Source organism: Notamacropus eugenii, chromosome 7 (genome assembly GCF_028372415.1).
Source record: "Notamacropus eugenii isolate mMacEug1 chromosome 7, mMacEug1.pri_v2, whole genome shotgun sequence".
NCBI lineage: Eukaryota > Metazoa > Chordata > Mammalia > Diprotodontia > Macropodidae > Notamacropus > Notamacropus eugenii.
Window position 1 is genome coordinate 128,949,304 of NC_092878.1, and position 13,144 is coordinate 128,962,447.

The following is a 13,144-nucleotide window of genomic DNA, read 5'->3' on the forward strand; positions in this document are numbered from 1 at the left end:
AGATTGCCTGACTCTTATTTATTATCCTGTTGTTGAGGCTATTTCAGACCATCTATAAGAATATATATATTCTTTAAAAAAAGCATTTTTTTCAATAGCTAGTATTTTTTCCTTCCATTTCTCTACTCTCATAGGAAGAAAAATCCAGCAAATAAACCCTTATAAATGAATAAGTATAACCAAGCAAAACATCTTCCCACATGAACTATGTCTGAGAATGCATCTCCTTCTGCATTTAGCCCATCACCTACGTCAGGGGTTGAGGAGCATATTTTTAAGAAATATATTTTTCTTTATTTTGTTGACTATCATTTTTATATGACTATTGACTTTCATTTTTATAAAGTTGGCTCAATTACTTGTAAAATTTTCTTAAATTCATTTTTAAAAATTTTGAGTTCCCAATTCTCTCCCTTCTACCCCTTCTCTCCCCCTTGAAAAGACAAGCAATATTATATCCATTATACATGTAAAGTAATGCAGAATATATTTCAATATTAGTCATGTTGCAAAAGAAAACATGTTACAATATTGCTGTTCCTGTGTACAATGTCCCGGTTTTGCTCACTTCACTCTGCATCAGTTCATATGACTTCCTAGGTTTTTCTGAAGCTATCCTGGTCTTTATTTTTTAAAGCACAATAGTATTCCATCACAATCATGTACTACAACCTTGTTCAGCCATTGATGAGCATCCTCTCAATTTCTAATTCTTTGCCACCACAAAAACAGCTGATATGAATATTTTTGTCCAAATAGGTCTGTTTCCCCTTTTGTTTGATGTCTTTAGAATATACACCTATAGGAGTGAAAAAGCATATAGTTTTATAGCCCTTTGGGCATAGTTCCAAATTGTTCTTTAGAATGGTTAGATCAGTTCACACCTCTACCAACAGTATATTAGCGTCCCAATTTTTCCTCACCCCCTCCAACATTTTTCATTTTTCTCTTCTGTCATGTTAGCCAATCTGGTAGATGTGAAATAGTAACTCAGAGTTGTTTTAATTTACATTTCTCTGTTCCATAGTGGTTTAGAGCATGTTTTATATGATTGAAAGTTTTGATTTTTTTCTTCTGAAATCTGCCTGTTCATATCTTTTGACCATTTATCATTTGGAGAGTGATTTTCATTTTTATAAAGTTGGCTCAATTCCTTATATATTTGAGAAATGAGACCTTTATCAGAGAAAGCTGGATACTTTTTTTCCTCTAATTTCTTCCTTTCTTCTGATTTTGACTGCACTAGTTTTGCTTGTGCAAAAAATTTAATTTTTATGGAATTAAAATTATCCATTTTATGTCATGTGATCCTATTTCCAGTTTGGTCATAAACTCTTCCCTTATCCAGAGATCTAATAACTGCATATTTTCATGTTCCCCTAATTTTTGATATCACCCTTTATGTCTAAATCATCTATCCATTTTGACCTTATCTTGATATATGGCATCAGATGGTGTCTATCTCTAGTTTCTGCCAAACTGCTTTCCAGTTTTCCCTGCAACTTTGGACGTTTTTGTTGACCAAATACTAGATTACTGTGGTCATTTACTCCTATGTATTGTGTACCTAATCTCTATTATATGTTTATAATATATACATATTATACTATATATAATATATAATAATATATTTTATATGATGTATAATATATAATAATATATATGTGATATATAAATATTATTATATATAGCAGGTTAGGTATTCCCCTGATCCACTACTCTATTTCTTAGCCAGTACCAGACTGTTTTCCTGATTCCCAGGGAGCATGTTTCATTATTCTCTGGAATCATGACTGGTTAATTTTTTTAAAGTTGTTTGTGTAAAATGATTTTCTGTTTCTGTTTGCTTCCATTCACATCTGTTCATCCAGTTCTGCCCAAGTTTCCATTACGTTCACTAACTGTAGTTTTAGTCGTTTCCCAGTGGACGGGCACAACATTAGTTTCTAGTTCTTTGCCACTCTAAAAATAGATCCTACCGATGTTTTTGTACATATTTTTGTACATAAAGAAGACCGTGAATTTTTCACATTTGCTGTTCTAAGTTAGTACCTGGGGCAGAAGAGTGTAAGCTCTTTGAAGATAAGGACTGTTTCATTTTTGTTCTTGTAGTTCTGGTACCAGCTTGGGGCCTGGCACATAATTCATGATTAATAAATGTTGAGTTTAATTGAACTGAATTGTGAAAGGACGTGTAGACCTTATAACTGGTATTACCTTTGTCCAGGGTTTTACATTGTCACCTTGTAAGAGCCATAAAGGAACTCCTTTTTTTACTATTTCAAAATCTGTTCTTCATTTGGGGTTGCTTATAAATCTCAGTGTCCTATTTGGGAGGGACTTCTTGAGCTCTCAACTCATTTCCAGAATAAACATGATTGACACAGCCTAGAGGCCTGTACCTCTCATGATGCAAGATTCCCAACTATGGCCTCTCCTGCAGGTTTTCTTTAGTTATTCTCATCAGCATCCCAAGAGTTATCTTACAGAACCTGATTATTCTGACTTTACAATGTTAAAATGACTTAGCATATTACCCAAGATAACTGACACAGTGCACAGATTGAGACTTTTTTTTTTTGACATGACCAGTGCAGCAGTTTGCTTTGCTTGACTATCCATGTTTGTAACAAGGATTTTGGGGCTTTTTTGCTTTCTCAATGGGGGTGGGAAGGGTGGGAGAAGTAGCAGGGAGAGAATGTATATCTGAAAATTAAAAAACAATCATTTAGCATCTTCAGTAACATATACATATATACGTGTGTATATATAGATAGATATGTAAGCACATCTATCTATCTATATACATGTATACACACATATGTATATTTTCCACCAAGGGAACAAGAGTCATTACCTAACAATTTGTTTCAAACTAGATGGCGGATGGATGGGTGGAGGGGTGGGAAAGTGGGAAGTTCTTGCTATCTCAGCTTTGGATCTAGGAGAATAATCACCAACTTTCAGTAATTTCAGGCCTGATTTTCCAGTTTGAGGTTTGCCCATACCCTTTGACTTCTTTGTTTTTGCTTCCCTCCCCCTGCCTTTTGGCATTTCACCACTTAAAGAAGAAAGGAGTGAGGGAAAGGCAGCATCAGCCTCTTTTTCTGCCTTAGCTGTTCTGACCCAAGATCAGGCTGGAGAAGAAGTTCAAACCTGTAGCTAAAAATACATGCAGTCTGTTTCATCTGCCTGTGTAATCCCTAGGCCCCCATTAGCATGGATAATTGGCAGTTTACAGTATTGTAAAAGTCAGTAAGAGGAGGCCATTGAGTACGGGCAGCTGCTCTGGACTCCTTCCTTTTTCGGCAAGAGTGCTACGGCCATTGGGGGCCATAAGTACTGACTCTGCAGCTTGTTGACAAAATGCCCTTGCTGGGACTTTTTATTTGGTGGAGACATTGTCTTCTGGGACAGACTTTCCCCTCATTAATATCTGTCTCTTGGTTCAGACGTGGTACTGATGGTGTGAGAATCTTTCATTATATCCTCATTCTTCCCTCATCCCTTGAATAAGCCAAAGTGCTCCCTAGGGCAAGATGTAGATGTCATCAGGAAACCAATTTATTTTAGATATTAAATGTTAAGAGAAGCCACAAGGGGTAGTAGATGGTGAGCTGACCTAGGAGTCAGAATGACCTTCGTTCAGATGTCCCTTTTATATTTCCGCTTGGGTAGTCCTGAGTAATTTGCTTAATCTCCCTGGGTGTCAGTTTCCTCATCTTTAAATGAAGGCATTGGATACCTGTGAGATCCCTTTTAGCTTTGCATCTATGGTCCTGTGATGCCACCTTTCACTCATGCTGGCTGTGTGACCCTGGGTAGTCACTTAACTTCTCAGTACTCTAACGTCACTCTCTTAAGACCCCGCTATTGTCAGAACATTTTCAGGTTTGCATTGTTAAAGGGGGTTTCCTCTTGGGATCTCCTTTCTCAAGGAGATCATGGATTTGTACTCCCCAAACCCAACCAAACAAAAACCAGATAAAATGGCATCAGGCTAATTTTGCCTCCCCTCTTTCTCTTTTTCAGTTAAGTGGGTCGAGGACTGTTAAGTTGCATGTTTCTCTACTAAGAATCTTGTGAGGTCCATGACTGCATTTGACAAGTGAATATGCTTACATAGACCTGTTGGTTCCTTTTTTGGCAATATCACAATTCAAATTCTTTTACTGTTACTCTCAAGACAACTGCTTATGGATTTTTTTAAAAATTCAGTTTGGTCCTTGTCCTCATTCCAGAAATGAACCACAGAGAGGGGATGAGCCCCACAGAATAAAGACAGGAGCTAGGAGGACTCCCAGACACTTTGGTTGGTACAAAATTGGAAAAATACAGACTTAAAGTCATTGACTAATTCTGCAGAAATATGATAATTAGAATGTTTCAGAGCCAGCCAACTCCACAGGAACAGTGTCATAAATGATGTCATGATGAGACTTTTCGGCTTCATGGTGATACCTAACGTTCTCTTGTATTGAAGATTTAATTAGGAAACATCCTTGGTTGGGGTGCCAGGATAGCTTCCCATCAGAGCATGAGGCAGCATGGAACAATGATAAGATTGTTGGATTTGGGGTCAGGAAAAATCTTGGTTCACATCCCACTTCTAATACTTAGATGTGACAATAGGAAAGTTCTCTGATCCTCAGTTTCTTTTCCTGTAAAATGAGGATGATTGTGCAACAGAGGTGTTGTGAGTAAAAAAAAAATGTGTAAAAATTATAAATCTTAAGAAATCTGTCAGTCTTATCATTTAACCTCTGATGGTCCTAAATATAATGAATGACTGAAGGTGTCTTTTTCAGGTGAGAGTACACCGGTGGAACTCTCTGGAGCCCGTATGCTCTCATCAGACTGAATACTTGGTAGTGAAGGCAGGACAGGCAGCCCCCCTCTACAAGGAGCCGGTGGTGGAACTGCTGAAAAGGTGCGGCCAGTGCACAAGACAAAGCTGTGTCATCTCCTTTGACCTGACAGCTGGTGATGAACTCTCAAGCCCTACTAACTACCACTTTCTGTCCTCCCTGAAGGATGCTGTAGGATTGGAGAAGGCACAGATCACTGTGAGTACCCACTGTCTTAAAGTTCCTAAAGGGATATTGAGGTTACCTCTGGAGAAAGGTAGCTCCTCCTCCACAGCAGAACCATAACTGAGGGGTGGCAGGTAGAGCTTTGTCCCAGAGTACCTGTGTGGGGAGTGTACTTCCTTGGCCCGGGGAAGAGAAGAGAGAGAGACTCCATGTTCCTTGTGGGTCATTTTGGGGATAAAAAAACAGGTAGGGGCAGGGTCCTTTGATGAAAGATACTATTCCCAGAGAGCCTGGGGATGAGTTTGTGGGGGCTCTTGGATCACTTTCTACCATCGAGATAGAGCCTTTGAGGGAACTTTGTAGGTGGTTAGTTGGCACAGTAGATAGAGCGCCAGGCCTGGCATCAGGAAGACTTGTCCGAATCCATTCCTAGGCACTTACTATTGTGACCCTGGGCAAGTCACTTAACCTTTGTTGGCCTCCATTTCCTCATCTATAAATTGGGAATGGTGTTAACACCCACTTCCCAGGGCTGTTATAAGGATCAAATGAGTTAATAATGATCAAACATTTGGCACAGTACCTGGCACATGGGAAGCTCTATATAAACATTGGATATCACCATCATCAGCATCAGTATTGTTATTAGCACAAGTGGAGGTGTCCTCTGGTCCTCTTTCTTCCTGGGAGAAAGGGGAAGTCATGGACATTACAGCTTGTTCCTCCTTTGGAAAGGGGGAAGGCAGTACATCTCCCCATAGCAGGTGTCCGGGACTTGGGAGTCCTCCAGGGAAGGGGCTCTTCAGGGTCTCTGGTGTCCTAGGAAAGGAAACTTTCTGCTCCCGGAGTGGGGAGTGCTTCCCTAAACAGAGGGGTGCCCAGGAAGGTGGCACTAGAGCCCGCCGGCATATGTGACAAGAGAATCAGTGTTTTAGGTTGCCTCTGATTTGCCAGTTACGTCCATCTAGAGCAGGCTTGGGAAGGCACGCTTGTTTTGCTCCCTAATTTTTATCTTCCTCAGTGGCTTAATCATAAAAACGCTGACAAAATTTACTGCCTAGAAAGATTGGATGACCTGCATTTTAAATTTGTCAGTGATAATGAACCATGTCTGCCTACCTTTGACTCAGAAAATATCCATTTCATTCCCATGTCCATAGAGGCCCATTAACTAATTTGATGATTTTGATTGGTTTTATAGAAAATGTTACCATTCAGATTTTTCAGCTGACATATTTCTGACCTACTCTATGCACTCATCCTAAACTGATAAGCCTGGTGCACAGCAAGCACTTAATAAATGCTTGGTGCTTGATTTATAAGGTTAAAATTATATATAAGGATTCATTCTTGCTTCTTTTTGAAGGAGGAATAATTACCTTTGGAATGGATTTCCTCTTTCCTTGCCGCTCATAATAAAGCTTATATGCCTTGACATAAGCCCTTCCACATCAGAACTAAGATGTAAGGGAAAGGTGGGGAGTGGCGTCTGCTTGGATCCATCCCAGAAGGGCAGAGGGATTATGGAGTTAGACAAGATCTAGGGCTGGGGTCCTCAGACCTTTGAGTGGAGGAGGAAGTGAAGAGAGTGGCAGGGGGGAGAAGAACATTTTTGACCCGGTTTTATTCTTGTTTGCCCCCATTTGGACTTTTAACAGCCTTCTTGTCACTAAACCATGATGTTTATTAAATTAAGTCTCTTTAAGGAGGGAACATTTTTTTGTGGTGCTGTTTTTTTGTTCTTCCTAAACCCACCCATCTTTCTTCCTGTTGAGGAAAGCCAAGTAAAGAGACAAGTCTCCAAAGAGGCAACAGATGTGTCCTTTACAGGGTCATAAAGACCAGGCAGATTCTGGAGCCCAGGTTCTACGTGTCCAACCCTCCCCTCAGCACCCTCCAGTCTTAAGTCTTAGAGAAAAGAAAATCACTAACCTGGAATGCTGTTAGAACATAGCGAGGGGAAAGTGGGCTGCTTCCTGGGAGTACCGGCTATGCTCAACAGGGAGAGATTCAGGCTCTGATGAGAGCCTGGTGTCTAGCTAATAATTTTGCTCAAATGTATTCTGTAGCCCAAAATGGTGAAAGGGAGAGCGTTGGTTAATACACCAAGAATTCAAATTGAGTTTTCCTTCTTCCAAAGGCTTTGTTTGTTATGTGACCTTATTACACATCGCTTAAATTTCCCAGGCTCTCTTTCCCCTGATGCAAAATACTACCCCTCCTAATGAGTTTGTGCTGGAATAACCCATTAGTGAAAGTTTTGGGGTGCTCACAGAAGAATCTCTGTATCAAGGACAGGCAGTTGAATTTCTTGTTTTAAGATCTAACCAGCCTTTTCCTCAACTTTTAATGAATGAATCATATGTTTCTTTAAATATCTGAAGCAAAAAGTGCATGAATGTATGACTAATGATTATCCGATGGTAACTGCCCCCAAATCCTCTGACATTGACTTATGGTAGCACAGTAGGGATCACACCATAGGCACACGCATAGTCCGGGTTATCTCATTCTATATATGTTCTTTTCTCTAGGCCAAGATAACCCAGCAAGAGAACGTGTACAGTTTTGAACTCAGAACCACAGCCGTTGCTCCTTTTGTTTGGCTGGATGTAGGAAGTATACCGGGGAGATTTAGTGACAATGGTTTCCTCTTGACAGAGGAGAGAAAAACAATAATTTTCTACCCTTGGAAGTCAACCAGCGTTACTGCACTTGAAAAATCTCTTCGCTTGATTTCACTGGCAGACATTTACTGAAGAAATCCCAGTTTTTTTCAGTGACCGTATAAAAAATCAAAATCAAAAATCATATGATTACATATGAGCTGGAAAAAATTTTTGAAAACTACAATCCCTTTTTTTATTGAAGGAGCTGGAAAACATGGGAATAAATGGACCTTTCCTTAATATGATTGTGGTACGAGTAATACTTCCTAGGGCCCTATCCTATAGGCTGGGATATTTTTTTCCCTAGGACCCATGTAGGCATTGAAAACCATCCTTGCTTGCCTAACACTTGGAACAAAAAATTTAGATGTAAATAGAGTTTTGTGATCAACAAGATGCAAATGAGCCAGGTTTATGGAGTTATAGCTGTTCACCTGGGTGGCTTCTCTGTTTGAGAACCATAATAGATAATGTTGAAACCAGAAAACTGGATCAGTGAGGAAGATGAGGCTGTCTACCCAGTCCCTCAATATGATAGGGAAGAAATCCCTTAGAGGTCTCTAAAGACAGATTATGAGGTTGCAGAGTCTTGGCCTATGAGCTGGGAAACACTAAGTCATAGTATAGGATGATTTTCAGTATCAACCCTTGCCGTGGGCCTAGCTGCACTGGAGAAAGCAATGACCTTTGGCAACCTCACTCCATGACCATGTGGAAGATTTGTGTTATCTCGTAACCCTAATATTTCTGGTTTTGCTTCTCATCATTACTTATTCACTGTTTGCTGGATAGGATGGTTTACTTAGAGAATCAAGAAGCTTAAACTAAAAAATTAACTGAAATAAATGATAACTTCAGTAAAGTGTGAGGCAGATTAAATTTAACAAAAAAGTAAACTGAGGCATATTTCTCCAAGCAAGATATCATTTTATTAGCAAGGGCATGCTATTTGTCAATAAAAGGGTCAACGACTGCCTCAGTTTCTAGTCAAAGATCCTTAATTGAAACTGTAATACATTTTTATGAGCATAGAATAAAAAGCAGTACAGGGCAGATGGTCCCTTGGAATTGAGGACTACATGATTGGTTGCATAGCCGAAGTGTGGGAAATGACACGGTTGGAAGTTTGGTCATGAAAGGCCAGCAGCAACCCACTTCTTCTTTGTTATGACTAAGGAGTGTTTATTGAGTCCAGCTGCAAGGTTTAGAGATAATGGACCAGACTACAGACAGCAAAGCAAATATCCTTGAAGGATAGTGTGGTGGTATAAAATACTAGACCAGATTCCCTTATGGCAAGCTGCATCCCCCAAGGTTAGCTAGATTCCTTGAGGCAAGAATAGATTGGTGTTTAGCAAGAGAACTGGATTTCTAAATTTTACCCATTCTAGGCCAGCTGAATTCTGAACTAAGTTTGGAGACAGAGACCTATGACTTAAAAGCAATTACAGGGCAAAATAATTATCAGTAAATCTGATCAATAAGAAAATGATACAGAATCAATCTTGTTCATTTCAAGTAGCAGGATAGAAAATAAGCCCACAATCATCTTCAGCTTGTCTGCAGATGACTAGTAGGACCTAACATGAAGAGAGAGAAAAAGAAATCCCATCCAAAATAATTGCAAAATGTGTCCAACATCTGGGAGTCCACCCATCAAGACATACTTGGTACTTCCTCTATAAAAATAGAGGAAAACAAATTGTGCCATCAATTGTACTCTGTTGGTCTGCTAATATAAAAATGATAATACTGTTTTAATTTACAGATTTAGTACCATACCACGCTCTCTAGTACTAGAAATAATATTTTTGAAGGAATCAAAAAATTAAGAATATCAAGGAAAATAATGAGAAAGAAAGGAGAACTGAAGGGAGTTTTGCTGTAGCAGATTTCAAACTGAAAAGCAGTAATTAATAAAAACTATTTGGTTCTAGTTAAAAAATAAAAGAGTTGATCAATGGAATAGATTATGTTAGCACCTGGTACTTAATAAATCAAAGGATGACATAATGACTCACTGTTAGATAAAGACTGCTGTGAACACTAAAAAATCATACTGACAAATTAAATTTAAACAAATATATTTCACCATATGCCACAGTAAGCTAGAAATGGATAGATGGCTTAATTTGAAAAAGTCACATAAGAAAATGTGAGAAGAATTGTGCACTGGACCAATTTCCTCGATTTGTGCATTACAATATTGGAACCAAACTACCAGAAAGCCATTCTGCACCTGCAATGACTGGCATAATTGGTAGAGTGCTCTTAATACTTTTAAAGAAAAGAACTAGCCCATCCCATATGGCAGAGGACTATGGTAGACATTTCTCCTACCATAAGGAGAGAAGGTACTATTTGGAATTATGGTTAATGGGGAGAATTTTTGATTAAACAAAGGATTAAGAGGATCTTAGAAAATAAAATGAATAATTTTGATTATAGAAAATTGAAAAGCTGTTGCACAAAATAAAATCAAAGCTGTCAGAATTAGAAGGGTGAGTTATTTGGGAAAGTATTTGTAGCAAATCTCTGGTAAAGATCTGATATCCAAGATATATAGGGATTTTTAAAAATAGTTTTAGAATAATTTTTTAAATGACTAAGCATTTTTGTTGTATTTTATTTTTTCAAATTATATATAAAGAAAATTTTAAGCATTCATTTTTAGAAAATTTTGAGTTCCAAATTTTTCTTCTTCCTTTCTCTCACAACTTGATAGAGGCTATGTATGTACAATCATGTAGAACATTTCCATATTAGTCATAATTGTGAAAGAAGAAACAGACCAAAAGGAAAAAAGAAATCATGAAAAAAATGAGGTATGAATAAAATAAAATAAAAAATAAAGCATGAAAATAAAGAAAAAAATAGTATACTTGGATCTTCATTCAGAGTCCTTCAGTTCTTTCTCTGGGTGGGGATAGCATTTTCTATCATGAGTCCTTTGTAATGTCTTAGATTATTGTATAGCAGAAAAGAATGAAGTTACTTATAGTTGATCATCAAACAACATTGCTGTTACTGTGTACAGTGTTCTCCTGGTTCTGCTCATTTCCCTTTGTATCAGTTCATGTCCATCTTTCCTGGTTTTTCTGATATCTGCCTGCTCATCATTTCTTATGAAAGAATAGTATTCCATTACGTACATGTACCTCAGCTTGTTCAACCATTCCCCAACTGATGGACATCCCCTCAGTTTCCAATTTTTTGCCATCACAAAAAGAGATGCTTATAAATATTATTGTATATCTAGGTCCTTTTCCTTTTTAAAAAATGATCTCTTTGGGATACAGACCTAGAAGTGGTATTACTGGATTAAAGGGTATATGCAGTTTGATTGCCCTTTGGGCATTGCCAAATTGCTTTGCAGAATGGTTGGATCAGTTCACAACTCCACCAACAGTACATTAATGTTCCAATTTTCCCACATCCTCTCCAACATTTATCATTTTCCTTTTCTGTCATAATAGCCAGTCTGATAGGTGTGAGGTGTTGCCTCAAAGTTGTTTTAATGTGCCATTTCTCTAATCACTAGTGATTTAGGGCATTTTTTCATATGACTATAGATAGTTTTGATTTCTTCATCTGAAAACTTCATGTTCATATCCTTTGACCATTTATCAGTTGGGGAATGGCTTATGTTCTGTAAATTTGACTCAGTTCTCTAGATATTTGTGAAATGAGGCCTTTATCAGAGATACTTGCTGTAAAGATTGTTTCCCTGCTTTCATTGCAAAGCATTTTTTTTTCTACTGCCCAACTCTTTTTCTCAGCCTCCTTTCTTTCAAGGAAAAAGAAAAAGATAAAACCCTTATACCAACAACAGTAACAGCAACAACCACAAAAAACATAGTCAAGTAAACCAAATCACCCATTAACCATGTTCAAAAATTCACTTCTCACCCTTTATCTCTGTCAGAAAGTGGATACGATTCACCATTGTTTTTCTGGAATGTTGATTAATTGTTATTAACCTTCTTAAGTCTTTAAAATTATTCACTTTTTAAATATTGATTTTATAGCATGAATTGTTTCATGGATTCTGTTTACTTCATGCTATGTCATTTCATACAAGTCTTCCCCATAATCTCTGAAACCATTCTGTTCATCATTTCTTACATCATCATAATATTCCATTATTAAATCATCCATACACCACAGTTTGTTCATTTCCCTATTGATAAATATCCTCCTTAGTTTTAGTTTTTGGGTTTCCTTAAACATCAAAAAAAAGAACTGTTATTAATATTTTACTACATATTTAAGACTTTTCCTCTTTCTTTGGTCTTTTTGGAATCTAGACCTAGTAATGTTACCGCTGGATCAAAGGGTAAGCACAATTTGGCAGATGCGTTCAAGAATGACCAGACCACAAACAGTGCATTGATGTATCTGTTTTCTTACAGCACCTCCAACATTTGTCATTTTCCATTTTTATCAACTTTGCTAATCATAAGGGTGTGAAGCAGAGCCTCAGAGTTGCTTTAAATTTGCATTTCTCAGAAATAGCAAACCACTCTTGTATCTTTGTCAAGAAAACTCCAGAAGGGATCACGAAGAGTCAAACATGACTGAAGTGACTGAACAGCTAGATAGCTTGAATGTCTTCCTTGATAACTGCCTATTGATATCTTTGACCATTTATCAGTTGGCAAATGGCTTTTATAAATTTGAATAGGTTCCTTATATGTGTGTGACATATAGATAACTTATCTATATGTCACATACACACATAAACACACACACATATAATTGATACAAATATATAAGAACAACAGCCATTCCACAACAGAGAAATGGTTGAAGTTTATGACCCATTTTCAAAAGAAATGTTGCCAAACGTGAAAAAAAATAGCAAATCATTAACAACAAGAGAAATGAATATTATTACGACTCAGGTTCTATCTCACCCATCAGATTAACAAAGATGACAAAAGATAATAATTCTAATTGTTGGAGGGGTTGTGGCTGAATAGACACACTAATGCACTATCAGACAAACTATGTGCCTTAAGAATACTTGAGTATAGCAGATTCAGAGAAACCTAGAAAGAGTTAACTGATCTGATGCAGAATAAAGTAAATACAATGAGAGTTTACTCAATAACATATATCAGTATCATGGGAACATTATCATGGGAAGCAGGTTAGATTCCAGAATTCTGATCAATATAAATGATCAATCATGCCTCCAGAAGGCTGATGCTTCCCACCTCTTGGCAGAGAGGTGATGGACTAGAAAGGCAGAATGGCACACATATCTTCAGACTTAGCAAATGTGTTCATTTTTTTTCTTGATTCTACTTATTTGTTACAAGAGAGACCTTCAGGGTAAGAAGTAGGGAATCAAAGAAAATAATAATATCAATAAAACAGTGAAAAAGACTGCATGGAAGAGAACAGAAGGAAGTTCAGAAGGGGACACAGACAAATAGG

The 13,144-nt window shown here is 37.6% G+C and overlaps 1 protein-coding gene across 1 annotated transcript in view; it reads left to right on the forward strand.

Moving 5' to 3' along the window:
* The window catches only part of MANBA (mannosidase beta), a 106,201-nt gene extending 98,259 nt beyond the window's left edge, over positions 1-7,942 (forward strand). The window contains exons 16-17 of the mRNA XM_072624368.1: positions 4,809-5,066; positions 7,568-7,942. Coding sequence (XP_072480469.1) covers positions 4,809-5,066; positions 7,568-7,792 — 483 coding nt within the window. The 3' untranslated portion in view covers positions 7,793-7,942. The remainder of the gene's footprint in view (positions 1-4,808; positions 5,067-7,567) is intronic.
* The last annotated feature ends 5,202 nt before the right edge of the window (positions 7,943-13,144 follow it).